Source organism: Labeo rohita, chromosome 19, assembly GCF_022985175.1.
Source record: "Labeo rohita strain BAU-BD-2019 chromosome 19, IGBB_LRoh.1.0, whole genome shotgun sequence".
In the NCBI taxonomy this organism is placed as follows: Eukaryota; Metazoa; Chordata; class Actinopteri; order Cypriniformes; family Cyprinidae; genus Labeo; species Labeo rohita.
The window spans coordinates 2,580,616-2,607,868 of NC_066887.1; the positions used below are offsets into that span (position 1 = coordinate 2,580,616).

The 27,253-nt window shown below is 37.1% G+C and overlaps 1 protein-coding gene across 1 annotated transcript; it reads right to left on the reverse strand.

Moving 5' to 3' along the window:
• Positions 1 to 1,705: 1,705 nt before the first annotated feature.
• oprd1a (opioid receptor, delta 1a) lies at positions 1,706 to 26,013 on the reverse strand. Its single transcript, XM_051136626.1, has 3 exons — positions 25,403 to 26,013; positions 6,049 to 6,404; positions 1,706 to 5,940 (listed from the first exon to the last, which is right to left on the reverse strand). Exons 1-3 carry the CDS (start codon positions 25,639 to 25,641, stop codon positions 5,411 to 5,413), a joined length of 1,125 nt encoding a protein of 374 aa, XP_050992583.1. The 5' UTR covers positions 25,642 to 26,013; the 3' UTR covers positions 1,706 to 5,410.
• Positions 26,014 to 27,253: the final 1,240 nt, after the last annotated feature.

A 27,253-nucleotide genomic window follows, 5' to 3' on the forward strand; every position in this document is an offset into this window, starting at 1 on the left:
GGATGTAAATTAAAAAGGTCCCATTTTCCGGTGAGGTCTGGCTGGGGAGCTACAGAACGGCCTGGCAATCTCATATCGCAAAATCTTATTAACTGTTTGTTTATCTGCCAAGCTATTCAGCACCAACCGTGCAGTCATTGCCCAAAACCTGCCTAATTTTCAAAATATCACTGTTATTGTGTCATGAAATGTAGTCTTAAGAGTTTTTCAGGCGAGAATGTAAACTCAAATCTGCGGTTTATTTGTAAAGATAGCGTCTATTTGAAAATTTGCTATGCCGGTTTCGGAGCTCCAGGCGATCACCGGGCGCTCAGTGCTCATGTATCCACCTAGAGCAGCTTTTTTCTCAGCTAGTCCCTCTGACATTTGCCGCTGTCTCTGATGTCTCTGTAGTGATTAAACATGACATACAATTTGTTTTGCGCTGACTTTGTAGCATACGTTTGACTGAATTGTTTGCTTTTGTCTTTTTTTTCCCTCATATATAAGCCTCTTATACTTTGTACTTATACTTTTATAATGGCTGTTATTGTTCATTAAAACTGACATTTAACAAAAAGAGGCAGAGTTGTGCTCATTGTTGCTACTTTCATACACCACGCCCATCAAGTAAGGGTACTGTTGGCGGTGGAAATGCAAGCTGGATCAGGATGTTCGGTCCCAAATTGTACTGTACTGTACTGACCCGTACCGCTCGGTGGAAAGTGAATATGTTTAGGACAGATGAGAATATGCATAAATATACATGACAACTCTGTGCCAATGATATATTCACTTTTTTTCTTTTGTCTTTGTCTTCAGCCACAAGGTTTTTCCTTTTTTCTTTTTTCTTTTGTTCAGGACTTTTAAGAATAGGAGGATTTTATTATCTATATTTTATCATAGAGGTCTCATTTACATTTTTTTAATGATGTGTCTTCTCTTGGATCAGTGAAACATGTTTTATGAAGTGTCACTGGATTATGAACATGCTGCTAATGATGCTGTTCATTAGGTGGCATGTTGAGCTCATTTATCTTCACTGGGATTTCCTATTGCTTGTCATTCAGTAGATGACATAATATATGGCTACTCTCAGAATGAATTACACTTCACTGTAGACTGCACATTGCTTACTCTTTCCAAAATGTGCTCCATTTGTTTGGATGATGATGTTGTAGCTGTGGCTGTTTTGTCAAGAGACTCTCTTTGTCAAGAGAGTATGCTCTAGTGTTTCTTTAATTCATTCAGCTACAGTAACTCCTTTGTGTAAAACACCCTCATTTCCATTAGCTTGTCCACCACTAAATGGTGCAAAGGCCTAATTAATAAGCCTGCGACAACTGTAAAGTAATACAAGAAAGTGGCCCTCTTAACTAAAAAAAGAAACACTTCAAATAGTGTCGTCACACAAAGACCATCAGGTTCTTTTTGTAGTTTGTCTTGTTCATATAACAATAACAAAAGAAATGACACCACAAAGTAATGCAACCCATCCAAAGTACAAAGGTCTAATGACCTGCCTATGTAAGTTTACTGAGGGTAAATAGAAAACCACAATTTTTTGATTAAACTTACTAAAACTTACTAAAGCTGGAGCAAGTAAGCAATGTTTAAACAACCTGGACTCATATATTTTTGTAGTCAACCATTCACACAGAAAGCCTTGTTGAAAGAGTTGCCAATTATCAATTCTTAGTCAAAAGACAAGCATGATAGCATATGCTTTTATTTAATTGAATATTAATCTTTTCAAGGATTTGTACAATATATGCAGAACTTGTGCAAGCTTATGAGAAATTGTACAATTATGGCTTGCGGACTCACGCAATTATACACTGGGCACTGTAGCACAACCGATCTAGAGATATGCAAACAACATAAATATACTTTCAGTTCTGCCACATATTAACAACCAGCAAAGATAACAGGATTCAGACTCTTTGCTATCTTTTGATCAATAATAAATAATAATGAAAAAAGCCAAAATAACTGCAGATCATTCTACAAAAAATGTAAAAGCTTCTCATCAAAAATTGAACAAATCTAGAAATAAGACAGAATATCATAACTCTTTTAATACATATTATGCAGTTCTTATGGTTTTATGGTGAGCGTGTAGCACTGAATTTTGATACATAAATATGAACTTAGTTCACCCAAAAAATGAAAATTCTGCCATCATTTACTCACCTTTAAGTTGTTTTAAACCTGTTTGAGTTTCTTTCTTCTGTTGAGCACAAAAGAAGATATTTTGAAGCATGTGTATAAACAAACAGTTGACATATAATATGGAGAAAAAAAATACTATGGAAGTCAATGGCTACCGCCAGTTGTTTGATTACCAACATTATTCAAAATATCTTCTTTTGTGCTCAAATACATGAGAGCGTGTGAATAATAAGATTTTTTATTTTTATTATTATTATTATTTTTTTTTTTAGGGGTAAACTATCCATTTAATGCAAATGTTTTAAAACAGCAGTTCTCATTTCCAGTCCTGATGCAGTTTGTATGTCTCTTTGTTAGTGAAAATTTCTCTTTGAAGTGAAACTGCTCAGGGAATATACAGTAATGAACACTGCATTGTGACGCAGCTCAGTTCATGAAGTCTCTCCTAAAGACCAAAGTATACTTTTTATGTGTACGCGAGAGTCCACGTACAGTGTGCATGACACAAATTTCATCACCAAAATAGTACACATACTGTACACACACCATCTGATTATTGTAACCGCACATACTTTGTATGTAAAGGTCACACATTCACATTTAATTAGTTTTGCACTAATCTGTTGTTCCACAAGGTGGCAGCACTGGCCCGGGCCGTTGTTTCACAGTAGGAAATTAAACTAAAGAGACAACATAATACGCTAGCGTACATGTACAAAAACAAAGTATACTTAGAGCTTAATGAGCTGATGATCTCAATTATTGGTAAAACTGGAACTAAAACCCACTGTTTTAAGATATGTGACTATGAAAAAAAATTATGCTGTAAAACTACGGTGACCATACATGCCATTTTTCCCATACACATCTTGGCCAGGATTTATATTGCCTAAAATATCCAGGTTTTGGCTTTGTTTTCCTGTTTTCATACTTGCTGAAGGTAATGTTCGAAAGGTAGTTTGACTAATAACATGCAGGCATGTACATAATTGAGCAATTGTGCAGTGTGAGAACATGGGATTAGTCAAAGCGATGCAAGTACGTGTACATATTCAGTGTGTTTGACTTGAAGCGGCACTGTGCAGACAAATCATTGCATGACATCACCGTGAGAGCAATTTGAAAGCATAAGATGCCGTCTGCTCTCTATAGCTCGCACAGTACTTTGATGTCATACATCATTCGCTCTGCACAGCGCAAACAAAGGCAAAACCTGGATACTGGGTAGGATGTGTCCAGAAAAAATGTCAGTATGGTCACCCAGTAAAACAAAACATGGATGTCGGTTCTGGTAACCACAGATCTACGAAATTATGTCTAAACAACTCTTTTAACACCATATATGAAATTTGACTTTAACAAATTTAGATTATATTTCTCCAGATGTTTACTGACATCTGCAGTTTCTTATAAACACATTTTTGTCTCTTTCTTAAAAATGCAACACAAACACAATTTCACTAAAACCACTTATCATCAACAAAATTACAGCTCAGTACAATTACCAGTATCATAACAATAAAACAAGTGACTCAGTGAGACAGTACAGCTAGAAAATATCCAGAGGCAAGGCATCAAAAACACTTACTCTTGAATTGTGAGTCATCTAGTAAGCCTGTGCTATTTTTAATTAAGATCAAAATCAGTCCAGTTATTCGACTCAAAAGATGTACTGCAATTAAAATTCACCAAGCATTTATGAGGAATATTCGGTTCACCTCTTAAAAGGCAAAGCCATCTCTTGAGATTTTGAATGGCATTTAACAAAATGGAACTGCCAACCACAATGAAAAGTCTCAAATAACAAAACTGACCTATCTACAGACAGTCTTCTTTTGCTACACTTTTGACTTGACCATAAAAGCACAGTGATTAAAAAAACAAAAAACAAACATTTGCTGTTTTGATATGAATACAAGATATAACATCAAATTGCTCAGTGGAATCATTACAGATTGAAATCAAAACATTCAGAAATTACCATTGAGTCCAAGGGCTGTATCATGTTCCACTAATACTCAAAATAGTCAGTATATATCCTTTATCAGGAACTCCAGAGCAAAAGCCAAGCCAATCTAATGTAATCTGATGTGACATTCAATAGATCATTTATTCCAACACTCTGAATGGTAATTTAGAGTATTTCTTCAGTTCGGTTTACTTTCCCTTTAAGTAAACCTTATTGAAAATGAAATTGGAAAAGTTTTACTTCTTTTTTTCAGAAGTCTTCCATGTGCACCTCTATCCATTAAAGAGGAATGGCAATGTTAGAAAATACGTTTGTTCATGGACAACAGTGATGCAGTAAATTGTGGAGGAGGCCAGAGAGTTGATGCAGAGTTTGGTATCATGAGCTGGTCTTCAGCAATAATGGCTAATAATCCATCAATGTTGTTTCCAGATTGCTAAGATCAGGTGCAAGCCACACACGCTCTGGTCTACATGTCATAACACACCACTTCTCTTCACTTTGCTCCAACCTGACAGCAGTCTATTCTGGAGAAAGACATATTTTTCCATCATTCCCCCCGGAGTTTCCATCACTGAGGTTTAACAGACATTTTAGGAGAGTTTTTACATCTGTTTCCCATGTTTGTTTTATTTTTTTTCTGTTTCCCAAAGGTTAGTCTGCTACCAGTCCAGTATCTCTGAGGGATAGAAGTAATCAAGTATATAATCAACGCTGAAAATACTTTTCATTTCTGAACCAGTTTCCTGCAACTGGAACCCATCTCCACTATTTGCTTTTGTAGCCTGTCTCAGATTACATTTTTTTTGATGTACCGGCAGCTATTTTCACTCAGGAAATTGATTCATCCATTGTTTACAGACTTTCGGTGAATGGTCCTTTATTCAAATTTTGGTATGTCCTCAGAACCAGTAAGATTTCAAATCCCGAAAGTCTACCAGACCATGAAAGACTGATAATTTACCCTGTTTTAGACAGTGGACTCAAAAGATGCTCATCATTGTGTTTGCATTTTTTCCCAAAGGAATACTGGGGGCAGTCCATAATACAAAGTAATACATGGTGCAGAAGAGGAGCTGCTCAACTCAGTCTCTCTGGTTACCTTCTGATAATGCAAAACTTGATGATATAGTATTAAGTACTGTGGAGCTGTATGCTTTTCAAGATGCAAGAAGCGGCCCTTCCATTCTGTTACTAGAATTCAGTAGTGGAGATTTGAGTGACCTCAGATTGCAGGTCCTGCTGAACTCTTCTGGACTGGGACCCCCGTGGGATCCTCTCCAGGCCTAGTCATACTGGCTTCTTTCCTGCCTCCGAAGGTGCACAAACTGAAACTGGCTCCCTTGTGGCATTCCTCGCTCGGTTAAGGCTATTCTGGTCAGCTCTGGTTCGGAAGGGTGGGCAGAAGTCTCGGAAGCATCTCTTGAAATTCTCATCCAAGAAAGCGTAGAGGACGGGATTGAGGCTGCTGTTGGTATAGCCAAGTGCGATACACAGGTGCCAGCTGGCAATCACAAAGGGGTTCTTTTGGTTGACATCTACAAGTGTTTTGACAATGATGAAGATGTGGATGGGTGTCCAGCAGATAATGAAGGCGGCCACCACTACCAAGACCATTCGTGTGATTCTACGCATGTTTCTGTCCTTCTCCTTCGAGCCTGAGAGAAGACGGACACTTCTCAAACGTAGGATCATCAGACCATAGCAGATTGTGATGACTAGCACTGGTACCACAAATGCAAAGATAAACACACAAATCTTTGTCACTGTGTCCCAGTACCAGTCTGGATCAGGGAACTTCAGCATGCAGACAGTTGCACCTGTTATAGAAAAAATGTAAACAGTATTAATTTTGAACAGGGTTAACGTTTAATTGATTATATCAAGACACATCTTCCAACAAATACAACTTTTAAATATGTACTCACCTTGGTTTGTCACTTTGGTAACTGCCATGACCATGATTGGCACTCCGACAGCAGAGGAGAGAATCCAAATGCACACATTGATGATTTTGGCCTTGATGGGGGTACGAAACTCCAGGGCTCTCACAGGGTGGCACACAGCAATGTAACGGTCCACACTCATCATAGTGAGGGTGAAGATACTGGTAAACATGTTGTAGTAGTCAATGGCTATGACGATTTTACACAGAAGCTCACCAAAAGGCCAGGTGTTCATTAGATACTTGGCGCTTTGGAATGGAAGTGTACTAGTGGCCAGAGCATCTGCCAGTGCCAAATTGAAGATGTAGATGTTGGTGGCAGTTTTCAGCTTGGTGTATCTGCAGACACAGAAACAACAGAGAGGTTTGTTAGGAAACGTGTGGGAAATGTGGTCTTATACTTATACCTCTGTGGTTTATATAATTGGGATGGCACATTGGCTCAGTGGGAAGCACTGTCACCTCACATCAAAAAAAGTCCCCGGTTTAAGTCCCAGCTGAACCAGTGTATGTGGGGAGAACATGCAAGTCTGTCTCAAATCTCTGGGTGCTTATTTCCCCCACAGTCTCTGCCTGTGGGCTTCAGCTGAAGGTGGTAGTATTCGTTTTCATCTCAATAAACATTTAATAGTCAAAAGTTTGGTTAGAGATTGGGTAAATTCAGTGCCATCCAAGTGTCATGTCTCCAAAATACTCTTACTTATTCTGCAAGACCTGTCATTGAAACACCAGACCCTCCTGTACACTATAAACTCAACATTGCAGGAACCACAATTTTAAGTAGGTTTGGGCAAAACGTATCTTGGAGAGGAGTAGATCACATCAGCTATCTATGGGGTACCTCAAGGATCGGTGCATAGTCCTTTCTTTTTTTCACTAGGCAGAATAATTTAGAATACTAATGCCATTTACATCGGGCAGGAACCTATAGATAGTGAGGTGATTTTTATTTTTTTTTTTTCAGCTGATTGGCATTTGATCAGTTTTCTGTGTACTGACTTTTTCTATTTTTGTGACTCGATATCTGGAACCATTAACCAGGCAACATCCACTCTTATTCCACCATCCACCATGTGTGTAACTGCCAGCTAAAAGAGAAGAAAGGAAGAGCTAAGAAAGATCCACACAGGCTAGGCCAGTGTTTCTCAACCCTGTTCCTGAAGGCACACCAATAGTACACACTTTGGATGTCTTAGAGCAGGGTTCCCTGGTGAAAAAAAAACATTATATGCTGGTAGGTATGTTTTAATGCTGGGATGCTGGTTAGGTATGTTTTGATGCTGGTTTATGCTGGTCCTTAGCTGGTTTATGCTGGTCCTTTGTTGGTTTAAGATGGTCCTTGACCAGCAACATGACCAGCTAAGACCAGCATAAACCAGCAAAGGACCAGCTTAAACCAGCATCAAGACATACCTACCAGCATATGCTATGTTTTTTTACCAGGGTTGGTAAACTCCGGTCCTGGAGAGCCACAGTCCTGCCGAGTTCAGCCTCTAACCCTGATTAAAAATGGGCATGTATGTAGCTTTTTTGTAAGCCTTCAGACCTTGATTAACTTGTTCAGGTGTGTTTGATTAGGTTAAAGAAAAAAATCAGTAGGACTGTGGCTCTCTAGGACCGACATTCCCCACCCCTGTCTTAAAATTTCTACTAACAAGCTAATAAGTTGATTCTGGTCTGTTTGATTATGAAGAGTTCAAAAAGTTTACTGTTGGTGTGCCTTCAAGAACAAGGTTAGAAAATACTGGGCTTATCTGTGTAGCGTGATGGAATCAGACCAAGGACCAAGTGCTAACCAGCTCTCTGGAGTAGTGCAGCATCCGATCTCTATCCTTGTACTGGGTAAAGTGCTCCAGCTTCGGAAAACGTTTGGTTCCAGTGCAAAAGCAGAGGTGTCCAATAATCTTTATGGACTTTGGTCCAGTTGCTTTCACTTTGCACATTAAGAAGATGTTTGAGGGATAGAGATATAATAATAACCCCTACCACTAGTTGCACACCATCTGGATGATAGTTTATGTGCTGTCATCTGCTCAACACCTCATCAAACTAATCAGAAAGGCCAGCTACAAAGCTTAATTGCTGGGGTCAATGGAAGAGAGAAGGACATTGGCAGAACTGTCAATTACAACTAGCTCAAGCCATCATTGCTAGCAAGCTGCATCATGTCTGGTAACTGCTATGTGACTGTTTAATGCCTCTTCCTCTGTAATTGCTGTAGTACGAAAAGCACACTTTTTACATGTGTATTGGCACTGCCTGCTCTATTAAACTGTAATACACGTACCATTTGTTTATATAATAGTTGTCTTCAAGTCTGATTAGCTTGAGAGCTTTAACACTTCTTTTCAGCATTTTGAGAGGTGAGTGAATTCTGACCAACTAAAACACCTCTGATTGGCCATTGCATTTAAAAAATCAACAAATATCTCTGTGATTGGCTGCATTGCTTAATGCTGCAAAAACATGTAAATAGTAACTTCTGACACTATCCAGAGTGCAAACGCAAATATGCACTGGATAGTTTTGATAACCCACACCCCAAACCCCCCCAACCCCCACTGATATTGCACATGCTTAGTGCCTTGCTACCCTGAGCCTGCCTGATTTCGCCTGATCTTGGCAGCTAAAGGTGAGAGTTTTTGGACTAATTCACTGAAATTTCAATACTGTTATTGAGACCTAGCTCCTTGCAAATTAGCTACAGATGAGAGCTGCCAGTGAATTAAGTGACTGCAGTAAAACAACTGTTTTTCCAGATTCAAAATGGTAGCTGAAGTTTCATGACATGTTCTTATCGCATTTCTGGGAAAATAGAAACTGAATCTTGAACTAGCTAGATCATGAACTAGTTGAAAATGAAAAGAACCATGCTGGATGGAAATTTTGTTGCTCTTTGTCCATTTATTTACATATTTGTTCCATTATAGAGTTTTATAAAAGCAATATCACTTGTATTCCTCCAATCTTAATGTTTTAAATAAGTAAAAGTGTCTGCTAAAAGGGCAAACTTATGTAAATGTGTCCTAAAATGCTTTTTATTAACAATCACTCAAACATGGTTATGGAGACATGCTAATAAACCCTCCTCCCCCTCCCCCATCTCTTCATTATTAGCCATTTTGCTGTCATCTTACATGTGCTTGCAAAGTGAAAAATGACTTTACATCGAGGCAACATCATGGAAGAAACACTTAATGTTATGCAGTGAGTGAAAACTGTTTTTGTTCCAAATATTTGTTCAAGGTAGCAGAATAATTTGGTCTTAATTAATTAGATTAATTAGAATGCTTTGCGAAGAGCATAACTGTAAATATAAATTGTTCATGCTTTTTTGGACCACTGTCAAAGCTTTCACAGCACACTCTCACCATTTGTGCCTGTTAAATATATATCAGGAAATGAAATGAATAAACAATAAGCAAAACCCTACGATGGAAAAGAAAACATCAAATGTATAGGTGTAGGTCTATCATTTTTTAAATGCAATATACAGTTTGCAATATACATAAAACACAGCAGAGAAATGTTTAATGTTGTGCTAAAGCCTATATCTAGCCTAAATCTAGCCTGGTGCAGGTCAATGAGGCATAACACAACAGCTATAGTTATTAAAGCGAACACAGCTGGTATTATATAATAGTTATGCAAGTGCAGAGCTCGTATCTTGCCGATCATACGCTGACTTGTGGTACAGACGACAGGTTGTGGGTAGAGGTGTTTTTGTGAAATGCTGAAGAGATGTGATTTCCCAAAGGAGAGGAGCATTTTCACAGATTCCACTTATTACAGCTCAATTTATTACTCCCAGCTGTCTGGTTGACATGAAGCTCAACCTTAAAACCACTGGAGATTAAGACCCCCAGGAAAGTCTTTTAATCATACATGTTATTTGAGGATGTAATCGCAGGGTTTTTTTGAAGTGTTAATTGGACAGGCCACACAACACTGGCCATATCAACACTGAATTCAATTCTTCCTTTTTCCCAGCAACAAAATGAACCCAACATTTAAAATAAATCATCCCCAAGGCAGACAATTTGATCTCCGTTTTTCCCAGGTAATTGGCAGTTATGTAAATATCTATGAATCACATTTAGTCCGTAGAAAGAGCTCTAGAGAAAAACCATCTCATTTCATGCCTATTCCCAGAGCAATTGTCCAGAACAATTGGCAGTGCAATATAGGCTCTTGCATTCTCCACTTTTTTATGTTCATCTGAAGCTATCAACACAAAACTGCTCATTGCTCAGCGAAATCTAAAGCATTTGCAGTATTGAAAGGTGTCTAGAAGAAGACAAGCACATATGAGAAAAAGGCTTTGGCTGAAAAATATTATTTCATTTGTGTTCATGAGCTGTTTGTTTTATTTTTATTTTTATTATTCGATACCTAATGTGTTTATAAATAAGCTGCTAAAAGGACAAAATGTAATGCCAGTGTCTGATATGTTCCAATTACATCCATTGTGGGAATCCAGATTTCCTTGAAGTAGGTTAGAATGGTATTTTATTTTTTTCTTATTTTAAAAAATAAATAAATAAAAAGAATATAGTCCTTCAAAGACATGGCCTTCAAAGACAAGTGGAAATCGCCACTCTCAGCTTAGAAGCCGTGGAAGATATTACCCAACAGTACATATACTTTTACCTATTTCATAGTTCAGCATTGTCATATACATACACATATAAAATGTGAAGCCATTACTGAATTGTCAAAATAATGCATCCTTTAAAACATCTAGAAGATGTTAATGGATTAAACTGATTAAACTTGCAAGGTATATCAGCAAGCAAGTCATTAAATGTACAATAAGCCCCCTGGTTGTGCTATTGTTCTAAAACAATGTTTTAGTTTAGAACTGAAACAGAAATGGTTGACAAGACCATTTAATTATGACTAAATTAAATTATGCGTTTTCTTTACTCTTCAAATGATAACATTCTATTCTTTCCCATTTTTTTATACTTGAAACATCACATCAGATTTTACCCTGCATATTTTTTTTATTCAAAGGTATTCAGCAATATTTTCTAAAATGTACACCCTTATCTTTTCAAAGTCAAAAAGCTGAACAGCATGTGCTCTATTGTGTTTTTTTCTTATTAACCGTCGCACTGAATCACCAACAACAGATGAAATCGTCCTTACTCTGTGCCAACCCAGCCGTCAAGCGTGTTAAGCCACTGTCAAGAAAACATTCATCTCTAGACATCTCAGACATTCAGCTGAGATTCAGTTGAGCAGTTCCTATAAACACCAGTGGGATGAAGAGATTTGGATGACCTGTGGTCTGAGGACAGTCTGGGTGGATTCACAGAAAAACTGGAAAACTTTGTGTGATCATGTGGTGTGTCAGCACTGCAACCTGTCTTTTACAGTTGTTCTGCGGAATTGAATCCAGTTATTTCAATAAGAAGCCAAGGAATTTTGTAAGAGGATGTAAAACTCCCCCACCCGGATTTTCCAACAGGATTAAGTTTGGTAACGCTTTGCTTTGATAGTCCATTTTAGACATTCTACTAACTATTGCTACTAACTTAAAAAAAGAGAAAACAAAGAAGACATTCTACTACCTACAAGTAACTTTTTAAATATGTCAACTAGCAGTCATTAGAGTATTAGTAAACTTTCTGCTTAATATCTGCTAACACTTTATTTTGTCTTCAACAAACATGCTGAATGTCATATATTCTACTAACACAAACCTAACAGTCTACTAATACGCTAATGACTGCTAGTTGGCATATAGTTGCAAATTATGAGAGTTAGTTGACAAGTAGTTGCAAATTGGGTTTTGCTTCTGTTGTTCCCTCCCTATTTCTTTTGTTATTCGCTCTCTGTAGGAGTTGTAGATATATAAATCTCAATTTCGAAAAATTGACACTTATGACTGGTTTTCTGGTCCAAGGTCACAAGTGATCTTGATTGTGATCTATAATGTGAGATGGGTGCCGCCATGTTTGTTTGCGCCGCCGTTCAGAGAGTCCTGTCATCCAGATTTACAGCACGCAAATTCATCAGTTTCTCCTGAAATACATGCAAGTAAGTGGCTGGTGAACTGGGAGAGGAATAGAGTGAACTTTTTAGTTACTTACACTATGTGTATGTGATATTTATAAAACACATCTGCAAATTATATTAGAATGGATTGTTATTTGCTGCTTCCATAGACATCTGTGTGTATTTCACTCTAAATTTAACTCTAAATGAATTGTTTTACTAGTACGTATGTGTATTTAAATAACTGAAACTTAAAATAAGTGTTATGTGGTTAAAAACACTGCATAGTTGTGATTATATCACAAGTGCAGAGTTCGTCTCTCTCAAAGCACGGAAGCATAGTTTGATTTTGTTAGTTGCATGACGTCACAGAACGTTCTAAATGTGGGACCGTACCGCTTAACAGGTTAAGTCATAGGACTATTTCATTATGTTTGCTCCTTTTCATACCCTGAGCCAATGTGAATGTTTTAGAGTATGTTTGGTAAGCTTCGATCGTGCTTAAGTTTATTGAAAATCTGTCATTGGACCTTATTGAGAGATGTCGTAAAGAAGATGACCTTGTAGTAATAGCTGATAGCTGAAAATGTTAAAATTAAAACTCTTGTTTTAAATGGACTTGTGGAGCAGTGAGGACATGACCAGCGAAAGTGCGGGGGCTGACAATGAAGTAGATAGGCTTGTGGATGCAGACGGGGAGGCTGAAGCTAAAACAGGCCTGCCCCCATTTGAGCCCTTTTCTCGGGTTACTTACAGACTTGAAATAAGAGTAACCTAATTTTTTTCACAGATTTGCCATGTTGACCAACATTTGGCTAATTTGTTTGCACTTTTATTTACTAACCACCCACAATCCAGTATAACCAGGTACCATCAGCACTGACAGCCGTGGATGTGTATCTGCATAAACACATTTCTTCAATGCTTTTCTATAAACTAGAATCTTTGTAGATAGCACCTTATTCATAACTGTAGCCTGGCTGTATATAACTGTCACGATTGCCAGCTGGAGTGTCCATGAACTCCACCACGGACTCTGGTAATTGTTACCTGGACTCCATTTCCCATGTGTTCCTTGCCCCTCATGTGATCATGCCATGTGCAAACCTTGTCTGTGTGTTATGTTCTGATTGGTTCCTAGGTTGCATGTGTCTTGTTCTCATGTCTTGTCATGTCTTTCCTAGTTTCCCTGTGTTTTGACCCTGGATTGTTTCCTTGTTTTTTGATTGTTTGTTGCCTGCCCTGACCATTGCCTGTTTATTGGATCACTCTTTTGCCTCTGCCTTGGATTACACTGTTTGCTGGTGTTCGACCCTTCCTGTTTTGACTATGCCTTGTCCAATAAAGCCTTGCATTTGGATCCCCAACTCTGTTGTCACGACTCCTATGTTACAATAACACTATAGTTAAGCCATAATTCATTTTCATGAAATGATGGAGAAGTGTTATAACTGGTTGTATAATCCATTGCTTAGTGAACCGCTTTAGAGAATTTGATGTTTCCCCATTCAAAGAGATGGGAGCTGTACTCGCATGACTGAAATAGTTGCCCAAGAGGCGTTTCAAAGATGGCCATCGAGTGAAATGACTTGCCTTTGAGTTGCTTGCTCCCAGAACAGACGTTTGGGCAGAGCGCATGAAAGAAACAGAAGCCATTCAGCCTATTACAAGTCAGTGAACCATTAGAATCATTTTGAAACCGATATTTCAAGGTACAAATCAATAAATAAAAAATAATAATAATTAAAAAAGCCTGCCATTTTGTACAAGCTTGCAATTAGGAGAACTGTACATGCAAGTTGTGTTATTTATTGGGCATGTCTGCACAGTTACTCATTTGCATTATTCATATTTGCAAATCAGGTGGTAAATAAACGCTAACTGCACATGCAAATAAACAACGTGAATTAACTGTGCAGAGAGAGCAATTCATTCACTGTGAATTCCCCGTCTGTTTCCATTCATTTTTTTGTATCGTTGCATGATATAACTATAAACTTGAGAGCTCGAATAAACTGGCTATTTTTGTATTGTTTATGACAATGTCATATCAGTGTATTGTTTTATTTATGTTTTTAGATCATCATTCCTTGGAAAATACTTTCAGCTTGTATTTTAGCCCCATCAGTGCAGCATCAGATGAAAACGCCTCCTGATGTCTGTGTTCATGCTGAGTGTGTGAAGATGAATTATATAAAGTGGTTTTGTTCAGAATTAGCTCAATGTGAGGTTTGTTCAGCTTGACTCTCCTGTGAACATATCTGTCAGCATATAGAGTTAATTACCCATAAACACAGACTCCTGTCTTATTATCACAGAGGACCAGAAGAAAGCCTGACAGCATGGGAAACATATTTGTACTTAGTGGATGGAGAAAGAAAAAAATGATGTATTATTAATCTGTAAAGGTTATATGCATCATTTCTTCATCAAATTTCTAATGATTTCACAGCAAGAAGGCATCTGGTTTGATGTTCAAAAATAACTTTTTAAAGTTGGTTTCATCTACTCAGATAAGGCCCTTTTTTATATCATTGTAAACATGGCTGACAGGGATGAATGAGACATGCCAAGAGATTCCACCCCAGGTGTATCGCCAGAGGACATAAACAACGTGATGCAGATGAGCAACACAAGGAACCGGCACTCTAGTGACTTTCATCCTGACCATCAAAACATCACTTTTGTAACAAATGTCACTCTGTTATTCTACCACATTTTAGTTCACAATAGGACAATAAAGGGGTTTTCTAAATATCAGAGCAGCTAAAAAAAAAACCCTGAGTAAAATAAGTAGCATACAATCCAAATAAACCATTTGTATATTTGTAACCATTGTATATTCCAAGTCTTCAGAAGCCAGCTCTGTGTGAAGAAAAGACTGCAATTTAATCTTCATGCACCAATAATCATCACCATCACTTTCAAACTTTATCATTTGCACTTATGTAAGCATTCAGAAGTGTTATTAAACAGGTCAATCTTTTTGAATGAGACATTATTTGCCTTCACTGAGAGGATCAAGGGAAGATTTAGAGGGCATGATTAACAAAATAAATTTCTCACTCTTCCTCATACAAAGCTGTTGTACGCTTTGGAGAACTTGGAATGCAAAATAAAACTCGACTACTGAGTGTTGTTATTTTTGTGTGAATACACTATTAGTAGTAGTAGTAGTAGTAGTAGTAGTAGTAGTAGTATCACTGCTATTGTCATTTATCTGTCTGTTATGGTTTAAATATTGTTGAGAAGTGGTTCTGTTAAGGGGTCGGGATAGGTGCTTAAAATATCTATCTAATAGTATAATGAAAACTAATAACATTCATAGACATTATGCTGTGTCTCTGACAAAACACTCCAAGGGATGTCTTCAGCAGAATAACATTAGTCAGAACATTAGTCACAACAGTGACGTTTCATTTATGGGATGAGGAAAGCCAAATGAAGGAAGCAGAGTCAACTAGCACTGTTATGTCTATGTAAAAAATGAACAACCTACAAAAATGTACAATTTATATACTTTTTAACCTCAAACGCTTGTTTACTCTCTGCTGTCTACTCTCTGCTCTCTCCCTCCAACTTCAAAATTGTGCTACATCGCTGCAGAAGTACCGACCCAGTGTTTGCAAAGTGAACGTGCAAAGAAGATCAAATGCCCTTTACAAAAAAAAAAAGGTAAAACAGTGATGAAGGACGATTTTGAAGTTGGAGGAGAAAATGAGATTGGACTTTTTTGACAAACCCTAACTGTATCGACCCGGATTACACAGAGTTTACATGCACTTTGCAGAGAATAGACAAGATGAGCATTTGAGGTTAAAAAGTATACACATTTTTTTTTTTTTGGAAAATAACCTTCTTCCTCGGCTGGGATCATTTAGCTCTTTGAAGCTGCATTGAAATTGTATTTTGGAAGTTTAATCTCACAGGCACCATAGAAGTCCACTATATGAAGAGAAATCCTAAAATGTTTTTCTTAAGAAACATTATTTCTTTACGACCAAAGAAAGAAAAACACAAACATCTTGGGTGACAAGTGGGTGCGTAAATTATCTGTGATTTTTTGTTATGGAAATGAACTTCTACTTTAAGGGCCATATTTACTAAACAGGGCAAAATTGCATTAGAGCGCAATTCCATAAAAGCGCAAATTCTGCACAGATGCAATGTTTAATTTCCATAATGACCAGTCTAATCTACCAAGAGCAAGGCAAATTATTGCCTGCTTTAGGACATGCTTTTTTTGAGTGTTAAATAATGGCGAAAATACCAGTGATTTGACAAATGTTGAGCACAAATGTTAGTAAATCACATTGCGTGATTCATTGTAATACTCTCCTCCCATAAATTCTGCATCTGAAAGGGAAATTGCTACAAATGCATATTCAGTAAGGTCAGGCACAAAAATAACGGTGTCCATGCCTTTTTAGCGCTAATTCTTTACTGCACGTCTTTAGCAAATCCTGATTTGATCCTGCTATTTTAATGCCAAAAGACGGTTTGCGCTGGTGCAAGCTGTTAGTAAATGTGGCCCTATTTGTGAAGAAGTGTTATTCTTATTTTCAAAAGAATCCTCATTTCTAATACATAAGCAGTAACACTTAAATTAGCTCCATATCAAGCTCAGGCTGATTCAGTGCACTTTGTTATATTTGTTAATTTTGTGTTCATCTGTTCCAGCTACTTTATTTTATGCCTACAAAATGAATCCAATTAATTCTGGTATGTGTAGAGTAACATAGTATACGTCTAATGGCTCTTAAATACAGGAGCTCTGGCTCATGGCCACTTACTGAGCTTGATTCTGAACACTGTGTAACTGAAATGCTGATAAATCTGCAAGTCTCAGTACATTATGTTTCTCTGAGAACAACCACCCAGTGTATTAAAGCATTTCAAGCCTTGATAAGTCACGCTGTTTAAAATTCCAGGAAATTATTCAACCAGTTAAACAATTAACAGGATCATTAAATTTCTAAATTACATTCCCAATAGTGTTTTTTCGCAATATGTGTTCATACAATTCTTATTATTGCTGACAACCTGACATATGTAATTGGGAGTACATTTTGTGAGTGTTTTTTTTCCTGTACTGTAGTCTTAAATTGATAAACGTTTTAGTACACACTGACAGCGTATGCTGATATTTGTCAGAGGGACACGTATGTGTTCAGTGGTTTTGTTTTTTGAAGTCAGTGTGTAATTCATAAACCCCTTTCATTACGCACATTATGATTCACATAAAAACAGTTCATGACACATGGCCATATGCTGATCATGCTCCAAAGCGTGATTGTGATGCAAGTCCACTAACAATTGGTTTAATCACATATACATCATGTATTCATTTATGTCGGTTCAATTTTTCTATGGAAGAACAATATGGTAAACAACAGAGAACAATATCTTTGGCAAATATGCTGTTAGTGTGGATGATTTTGACGTCATGAGCAGGATGTTAAGTTCGGACCGTCTGCCCGGTTGGCTGATCTGCAACTCACACACGCAGACACAAACTGTGCTAAGAGGGAAACACGCTGCGAGATGCTGCGGTGAGTCAGACCGAAACACGCACACGCACAAATATGTGTAATGAAGACATTATGTATCTCTCAGCTGCATATAAACATATTCTGCACCTACAATCTCTATCTTTGACTTGTATATTGGATTGCTTGCTCATTTTGTACTGTTGTCAAAATCCAAGAAAGAAAGAAAGAAAGAAAGAAAGAAAGAAAGTACAATTAAAATGATCCATGTCACTCATGCACTGTATTTAAGGCACTCTGAAGCCATATTCAGTCTTAACTGTCTCTGAAAATCTGTTCAATGAAAACCTTTCATTTAATATTTCATCTCAATTGTGCATGTGCTGTGTTTGGTTACAACACAGGAACCAAGAACTGGACAGCAATGATATGAAACCAGGTAACACATATCTAAAGGACCATATCTGAAGTGACTTTGTGTGCTCCGGTGGAGGGTAAGATTGTAGTAAAGTGGATTGTACACTCCTCAAAAATTCTCCTTTGTATTCCACTGGAAAACAAAACAAAACAAAACAAAACAAAAAACAAACAAACAAAAACAAGCACACAGGTTTGGACAACATTGGAAAAATCTGCCTCTACCTAGATACAAACCTCTAAAAACATACCTATACAGTGGTTTTCTGAAAAAAAGATGTGAAGTCCTTACATATTTCATGTTTTTTTATTATTATTATTATTATTATTATTTATTTTTTTTATTTTTTTTTATGTCCCAGTCACATTTTCTTGGTTAACATCACTTATAAACATCACTTACACTACAAGAAACAAAATATATTTTGTATTTTTACATTAACAAAATAATTAATAGGTTATATTTATTAGAATTATATTTTATTTATTAAGTATAAATCTCATCAGTTTACTGTTTTTAAGTATTTTACAATTATTCCAAAATAATAACTTTTTGTCGTAACAATCTAAACAATATATTTTAACAATTACATTATTTATTTATGAACATATGTTTAACTGTTTTTTTCATAATAAACTTATTTTCGGATCATAAGTCATCAGAGCTTAGTAAACATTGGTCACAGATGTGGAGATTTACTATAAATTTCAACAAGCTGATTGCTCACTGAAAAAAAAAAAAAAACACCTCAGATAATGCCTTCTGGCCATTTGAAGATTGATTCTGAATTGACAAAGTGGTCATATTTAAAGTGACCCTATTATGGATTATGAAAGGTTCATATTTTGGTTTTGGGAGTCCCCAACAACAGGTTGGTCAAAAAACACTTTCATTGTCTTACAGTATGCATTTATTTGTACCTTATTTGCTTAATGACTCCCAAATGGTTCAACTAAAGATTAATTTCCTCCTTTGCATAAAGCTAATCTGCGATGATTGGTCCGATGACCCAGACTGTTGTGATGGATCTACTACGTGCAGCGCATGTCAGAAACCCAACTTATGTGTCAGCCCAACGCAGAAGCGTATTGATAAAGCACTACAGTTGTACAACAACGTATGGCTCTATTCTTTATCATAACTCCAAGTAATAACAACAACACACATCCACTATTCATCGCCACATTTCTAGACAACTGCAAGGGAACAGTACACGGCACAAAAGGCACAAGCTGCGCGGAGCGAACACAACACACACAACTAAATATATATTTTGCATGCTACGAAGTACATGTGAGCAAATATTTTTAAAGGATTACTCTACTTTCAGAATAAAAATGTTCTGATAATTTACTCACCCCCATATTATCTAGGATATTCATGTCTTTATTTCTTCAGCTGCAAAGAAATTAAGTTTTCATTCCAGGATTTTTTCCATGCAGTTACAATGCAGCTTCAAAGGGCTTTAAACGATTCCAGTCGAGAAATAAGGGTCTTATCTAGTGAAAGATTGGTCATTTTCTTTAAAAAAATGCTTAATCACAAATGCTCATCTTGTCTAGCTCTGCGATGCGCAAGCGTACTCTGCACTCCATTTCAAGACAGTTAGGGTATGTCGAAAAACTCCCATCCTATTTTCTCCTCCAACTTCGAAATTGTCCTACATCACTGTTCTTTGCCCCCTTTTTTTGTAAAGGGTGTTTGACCCTCCTTGCACATTCACTTTGTAAACATTGGATCGGTACGTCTGCAGCAATGTAGGACGATGTTGAAGTTCGAGGAGAAAATGAGATGGGAGTTTTTCAACATACCCTAACTGTACCTTAATGGATTTACCCTCACAGCGTCTTCTCAACATGACGCTATCCACAGGAATTTGCTACAGTTATATTGCTCATTCAGACTGATTCACGAAGGTGCAGGAACACAAGAGGCGGGATTTATCGCATGAACCAGTTATAGACAATCATAACCAGTCATGTCCAGTTATATTCTGCAATGGAGATATTGTCTCCTCTCATGTGACTTTCACCCCTGCCATTCTCAATTACCCCCCCAGCAAACCCACCGCACAAAAAAATGCCGTGTTAAGCGCCTTTTTGACAGCTTACCAATACCAAGCCAGTAGCAAGACCTGACGTTTCCATAACAACAAGAACAACAAGAAAAAACGGAGAAGGTGCTGGCAGATAGACTTTTTTAATATTCTAGTTGTGAACCGACATTCTCCTCCCCGTTAACATCAAATATTGGCATGTAGCATCGTTGCGCTTTGGGATCGTGCGTCCGTTTTTTTGAGTCCCAGCTTGCAGACCCTTCCCGATCCCGTCCCCCCCCATCTCTCTCCCTCCCACCTCACTTCCTGTCTAAATACTGTCCTATCAAATGAAGGCAAAAATGCCAAAAAAAACAAAACAAAAAAAAAACAAACAAAAGCCAACGCAACAGTGAGCTTTTTTCTATTCTCTACTTTTTTCGGCATTCATACTGTTGCAGCTGTTGTTATAGCAACAAAAGACGCCCTCAGCTGCAACTTTTTTGCAAATTTTTTTTGTTACTAAAAAGCACCCTTGTCAACTTTTTCTTGTCAAAAAAGACGTGTGAAGTGTGAAGATAGCCAAAGGTGGTCTGTTAACCCTTTCACACATATGATCACACTGGTGTGATTGTTCTTGGCTGGTCCCTGAAGCGTACGATCACACCATTGTGATTCGAACGTTCAGCGTGTCACATGATCAGCTGCTGAATTCAAATCTGAGCGCTTGTCATATTATCACAACTATTCAGTGTTTTCAACCATATGATGCTTATTTTAGGTTCCAGACATTTAAATACACATAAGTACTAGCAAAACGATGCATTTATAGTTTGCAAAATACACGCCGATGTCTACTGAAGCGGCAATAATGATCCTTACAAACGTTATCTGACGACATGTTTTATTGATATCATATACACATTGTGTAGGTAACTATAAACTTTACTCTGCTCTTCTCCCAGCACATCAGAGACTTACTTTAATGTTTTCGGGAGGAGAGGATGAATTTGCGTCTTGTAAATCCCACAGCTAAGATTCAGCGCGAAGTAACATTCAGAATTGGAATATCAGATATATTTCATAATACAGTGAGCACGTTTGTGAATATTAATAATAAAAAAGGAAAAACGATATAAAAGTGATACATGTGTCATACAGCACTATCGTGCCTGCGCTGTGTCACGTGACAAACACGACGCGTCGCCATGGAAACAATAAGGCGATAACTGGGGGCTCAGCTAGAATACTTTAAACTCACGTGTGAAAGGGTTAAAACTCAATGGGCTCAAGGGAGGCGAGAGAGACATGGACCTCCGCTGTAACTTTACCTGCTGGTGTCGCTGTTGGAAAGTCTTACTTTAGAAAAACAAGTGATTTATATACTTTTTGTGCCATATTTTGTAATATCTGTATTGTTTTATTTTTAAGAAGACACTACCTCCCATTCCTCTTTGGAGGAAACACCTCTGATATACATGCAATGAGTTTTAGTTAAACACTAGTGGCATTAAAACACAAACAACATTTATTATTTTCTGCATAAATTATGATTATGGGGCAGATTATCAATGAATAAATACTTAATTTTGCACTGTTCCTTGAGGTCTATGATATGACTTTGAAACTATTTTTCTATAGTACATGAATTGTAAACTTATACATGTGGCATTACATAACCAGCTCCATATGTATGGCTTTTTTGTCATAGTAAACTTGCTCAGTTGCTCACCTTGTACAGCACTAACCTTTCAGCAGACATTTCATTTTCAAACTGCTGCAACCAGTGTAATAATAAATTAGCCAAATTCATGCTCATGCCACTCACTGGACTTTTCACTTTGAAAGTCCCATGAAATGTGCAACGAGGTATATAATATCATTTTGCAGAAATGTTGCCACAGGCATGTTTTTCCAATGAGTCTGGAAGAATATGAAGGAGATTAAATGATGACAACATTTTTGGATGTTGGATGAATTATTCCTTTAAAAAATATCACCTATTAGGTTTTCCAGTGAAAATAAATAAATAATATAAATGTTTCTCTCCTGTTGGGCTTTAAAAAAGAAAAGCCAGAGCATTAATATATTTTTTGGACATAGATGCAGCACATCTGCCTGTGGGTTTGTTTGTTCCAAATGGCCACCACTATATAGTTGAACAACAAGACAAGGTGATTACAGACATACATAAAATGAACACCAATTACAGTCGAGACTCTTTCCCTCACAAAACAAAACACCCTCTCCGCCCGTTCCACCTTCTACCTATAACCTGTGTACTGATGCTGTACCAGACAGGCTCATTTGCTAGGCAGAATAATGTTTTTGTTGTTGCTGTTTTTAAAGATTGTACCAGCACTACAGGCTTTCTAGTCCAGCCTTATTAATCAGACGCAGATGCAGAGCTCTCAGTGACGGGTGATGAAAAGACCTTCAGACAGACGACTGACAAGTGCCCTGAGCTTCAGCTTAATTGTGTGATCCGCCATCATTATCAGCCTTATAGCGTTGACGCCCACCGCCTTCTAAAGTCTGCCTGCATGAGGGTATAACCTGGTTGTACTCCAATGTATTTTTCTTTTGCCTTCATTCCAAAATGAGCACATTTGTTTTCTTTCTCGCTTCTCCCTCGATCTATCATTTCCTGTGTTCAGGCTTGCTCATAAAATAATGCTTAGAAGATTGAATTTTTACTGCTGCAATCTCAGCACATTTCATCCACTCCCAGTTGCTGGTGACCACTACTGCTAAATGACTGTATATTTCTTCTTATCTGCAGCGAGGCACTGTTCGTATGACAAAAGAGCTTTCAAACCTTGAGAACATTGTGAAGCAGGGTTGAGTATAATATCAGGCTTATGTAAACTGAATTTGTTACATTGCAAAGAATGACAGAAAGAGGAATTCATAGAATTGCTAGTAGATTGCTAGGTGAATTGCAAGTTTCCATCTTGTAAGATGCTCCATTTTGAACACTTTGAAGTAAATTAGAGCATTTAGGAAAATAAAGTGTTTTTACACTATGGCAATTAAAGTAAGTAAATAAATAAATAAATAAAATTACATATACACACTACTAGAAATAGTTAATTATGACACTATTTTAAACAATTAAGATTTGTTAATCTTTTAGACTAAGTCTCTTATTCTCACCAAAGCTGCATTTTGATCAAAAATGCAGTAAATAATAATAATAATAACATCAAAAATGACAATAATAATACATTAAAGAGTAATATAATTATTACAGTGTAAAAGAGCCTTTTTCTGTTTTCATATGTTTTAAAATGTAATTTATTCCCTGTGATGCAAAGCTGTATTTTCAGAGATATGTCTATGTATATATACATATATTAACATTTTCTGTATTTTTGTTCGTTTGTTTGCATTTTAAAATATTTTAAAGCAGAAAAAGATGCTTGTAAGAATCTTCATGTACGTACATAAATATACATTGTTTTAATAATATTTCCTTTAATTTACATAAACAAAAATAGATTACAATACAAATTAAATTGCAATCCTGCTTTAATTATTTATTTGAACTGTGTTTTATTTATTTTTTTTATTTTTTTAATTTTACATTTTTAACATTCACTTCTGTTTGCTAGAAAAACACGAGTTCCAAGGTCTTAATATCTTTAATCTTAAAGCGAACAATTCAGATGTAGTTCACATAATTAATCTTGATAAACTACAAAGCTTAATAACAGTTGCTTATGTTTTCACTGCACTCTTAATATATCTTTATCAGTGTGCAACTTATAATTTCCTAATTATTCAAAGTGAAAGCACCTCGTGTTAAAGCTAAGCTCGACTCTACTCTGAAGCAGAGAAGAATTAGCACTCAATTAGTATGTTGATTAAAGCTGTCTGTGCAGAAGCACCTCAGTACCAGGAGAATAGAACAATTACTGTCATTGTGACAACCCACAGCTGCTGCCGCTCCTTTTTACACAATGTCATTTTCCAGACATCCCAGCCACTTGAAGACTCTCGCTGTGGCTGTCAACTACAAGCTGATAAATTAAAAGATATTCCGCTTCGCACAAAAAACTGCTTTTTGTAAGGAATGAAAGGCTATTAAAACAGTGAGTCAAGGCTCACAGTGGCGTTTGATAGATCTTTAGTTTAAAAGGGTGAGGTTAGAAATGCCATTTAAGCACCTCCTCTTTGCCTCCACTCAGACAGAGCACATATTACCTCACAGAGAGATATTTATCACATCTGAATGCCACACTCTGGAACGAAATGGATCGGGCGTGCACAAAATATGAGGTGGACTGTCTCTTGAGATAGTCATGTTTGTGCCCATAATGCTATTTCCATCAGATGGTCCCAAAATGAGGTCATTTCCTGTCCTAGCTCTCTTTGCTAATGGTTACATCAGGACCACAGCAGTGAGCATCTCCTCTCTCAAGACTTGACATCTGATAAAAAAGCAGACCTCTAGCACAGCCACCCAATTAAAATCGGGAGAGATGCACATCTATTACAATCAGCGATGGGACCACTGATCAATACCTGATAATGCATCTTTGTGTTCATCCATCCCGCTCATTACAGTCTGAAACGAAAAAGCTTATTGCAATCATGCTGATCCCCATAGTCTAAAGCATTAAACTAATTACATAAGTAAAATTTACCTGCATGCTGTGGGATCACAAATGGTGAGAAATTTGCTGTAATGATTCATTTTTCACAGTGTGACTTTTTAAGCCGGATATCTGATTCACATATTAATTTAATACACCCAAACCAACACAGAAAGTGAAGTAGGAAAGACCTGGGGCAGGTTGTCACAACAGTAACTAGAATGTTTACAGTCAAAAGACAAATTGCAAAAATGCATGTTTTCTCTAGCAGTGGTATTTATATATGTTGGTATCAGACACCTACTTCACGTATATTTCTATTTCATAAATTAACAGATAAGTTGGTTAAACAAGTGAACATCATAACTGAAAAGGGCAGGCAAGAGTTGACTACATAATAAATGTTTTAAAAGACAAGAACTGTTTTCAAGATAAGTATTATTTTGAAATATCAGGTCAAGGGAGGTTGGCACATAGTTTGTTTCATTTATTTCTTGATGTTTAATAATTATTTTACTGTTTACATTTTGATTCAAAGCTTATTATAGATTATTTAATGGCAGATTTCATTTGTGACAACTTACCCCATATAGTGTGGCAACAAGCGTCATTAAAATGTCATAAGGTCAGTATATATTTAATGAACTGTATATGTTGTTGTTGTTTTAAGGCAATAACTGGAAAATGTTTTAATTTAAAGTAACTATTCATAATTAGGATAGATAGATAGATGATAGATAGATAGATAGATAGATAGATAGATTTTAAGCGTGTTTATGTTTTGCCTCGCTCACCTGACCACTCCATACATCACTAGGATGTTTCCCAAGAGTCCCACCACGCAGATAACTGAGTAAAGAGCCGTGATGGAAATGGCGATGATGATTCCCGCGGGGCTCTTTACCGGGTTAGGCTCGGTGTAGTTCCTCCCGTCGGGAACGAACCCCATCACCTCGTCAGGAAAAGTAACATTAAACGGGTTAATGGAGTAGAGGTCGGACATGTCGGCACCGGGGATGACGGACGGCTCCATCGCTTCAGTGTCGTTGCCCGCGCGCTCTCTGACGGGCGGGAAAGTTGCGCCTCACGATCTCAACTTCCCTTTCTCAAAGCGGGAAAAATGTAAAAGTACAATATGCGGTCGGTTTGTGCAGGAATCTTCAGGCGGTTAGTATAAACTAAAGTCCAATCCGGTGAGTGACAGCAAGAATGAAAGTTTCCCTCTGTTCAGCAGCCGTCTACAGGTGTGAGATGAGCTCTGCTCTCTGAACGGATCTGCTCGACTGCTCTAACTTGTGCTTTCTTATGTGAGGGAGGTGAGTCGGAGGGAGAGCTTTACTACGTCAACCTGCTGTATTCGGATTCCCGACATACATTCGACTACTTATATAATGAAACTCCCCATGGGATTCATGACCGAGAAGGCAAGATATTTGACAGCGGCAGCAGAAAAAGCGGAAAACTGAAAGGTGAAATTGGTCGCAGTAAACCAGGACTTAAAACATCTGTCACGTTTACTTGACACTAACGCTATAGCAGCCTACAAAACAGGTGGCATCTATGTCTTTTTTTTACATATGTGTAAAAATAAGTAGCTTATGCTATTATAGGTATGTTATATCTATCTATCTATCTATCTGTCTGTCTGTCTGTCTGTCTATCTATCTATCTATCAACCCAGAGGAAAAACACATTGCTTATTGTTGCTCAGGAGAATTAGTTGTAATTCACATATATCTCTAATTTTAGTATCAACAGCATTTCAGATGTTTCTCCTAAAATTCCTTAGGAGTAGTAAAAATACACACAAATGAGACATGATAAATATATGACATGTTAAAGAGGGCCTATTATGCAAACATCACTTTTATAAGGTGTTTGAACACAGTTGAGTGGCTGCAGTGTGTGAAAACAACCAGTCTATAATGGTAAAAATCCACCCACCCACGCATTTTTTTTTTTTTTTTTTTTAATAATCCTAATAAATCATCACTTCCAGGAAAAAAGAAATTGTGGTTTTTGAGGAAAGCATTTCAGGATTTTTCTGCATATCATGCACTTCATTGGTGCCCCGATTTTGAACTTCCAAAATGTACACTGTAAAAAAATTCCTGTAGAAATTACAGTAACTTACTGGCAGCAGTTCGCCAATAACTTATTAACTTAATAACTGTATTTTACTTGTAAAATATACAGTAATTTTATGTTTTTTTCTCAAGTAATGTATTGCAGCACAAGAAAAAAAAAATGAAATAAAAATAAGCAATGACAACTGTAACTTTTAATGTTTTTAATTGTTCAATTGTTGCAATAACCATTGCAATAACATTAACATTTTCACAGAATCAGTTAAACTATAGTTTAAATGCAGCTTCAAATGATCGCAGCCAAGGAACAAGGGTCTTATCTAGCGAAACGACTGGTCATTGTTTTCAAAAAACAAAAATTTGTATACTTTTTAAGCACTCATGTAGCACAGGCTCTGGGATGCGCATTCTTGAACGATTCGTTTATTTTGAACAAATCTTTAATGTGACTCAGGAAGAACGAGTCATTCGAGTTAGTTCACCTGTTTCGAGTCTTCAGGTTTTTCAAGTCGTTCATTTATCTTATGGGGCTGTCATGTGATGCTGATTTTGCTAAAA

Bases quoted from the DNA above. Each gene is read 5' to 3' on its own strand.
- oprd1a (XM_051136626.1), bottom strand. From the start codon at position 25,641: ATGGAGCCGTCCGTCATCCCCGGTGCCGACATGTCCGACCTCTACTCC. The intron at 6,405-25,402 runs GTGAGCGAGGCA...CTGTGTCTGCAG, and splicing joins GTGATGTATGGAGTGGTCAG to ATACACCAAGCTGAAAACTG. The intron at 5,941-6,048 runs GTGAGTACATAT...TTTCTATAACAG, and splicing joins TACCAAAGTGACAAACCAAG to GTGCAACTGTCTGCATGCTG.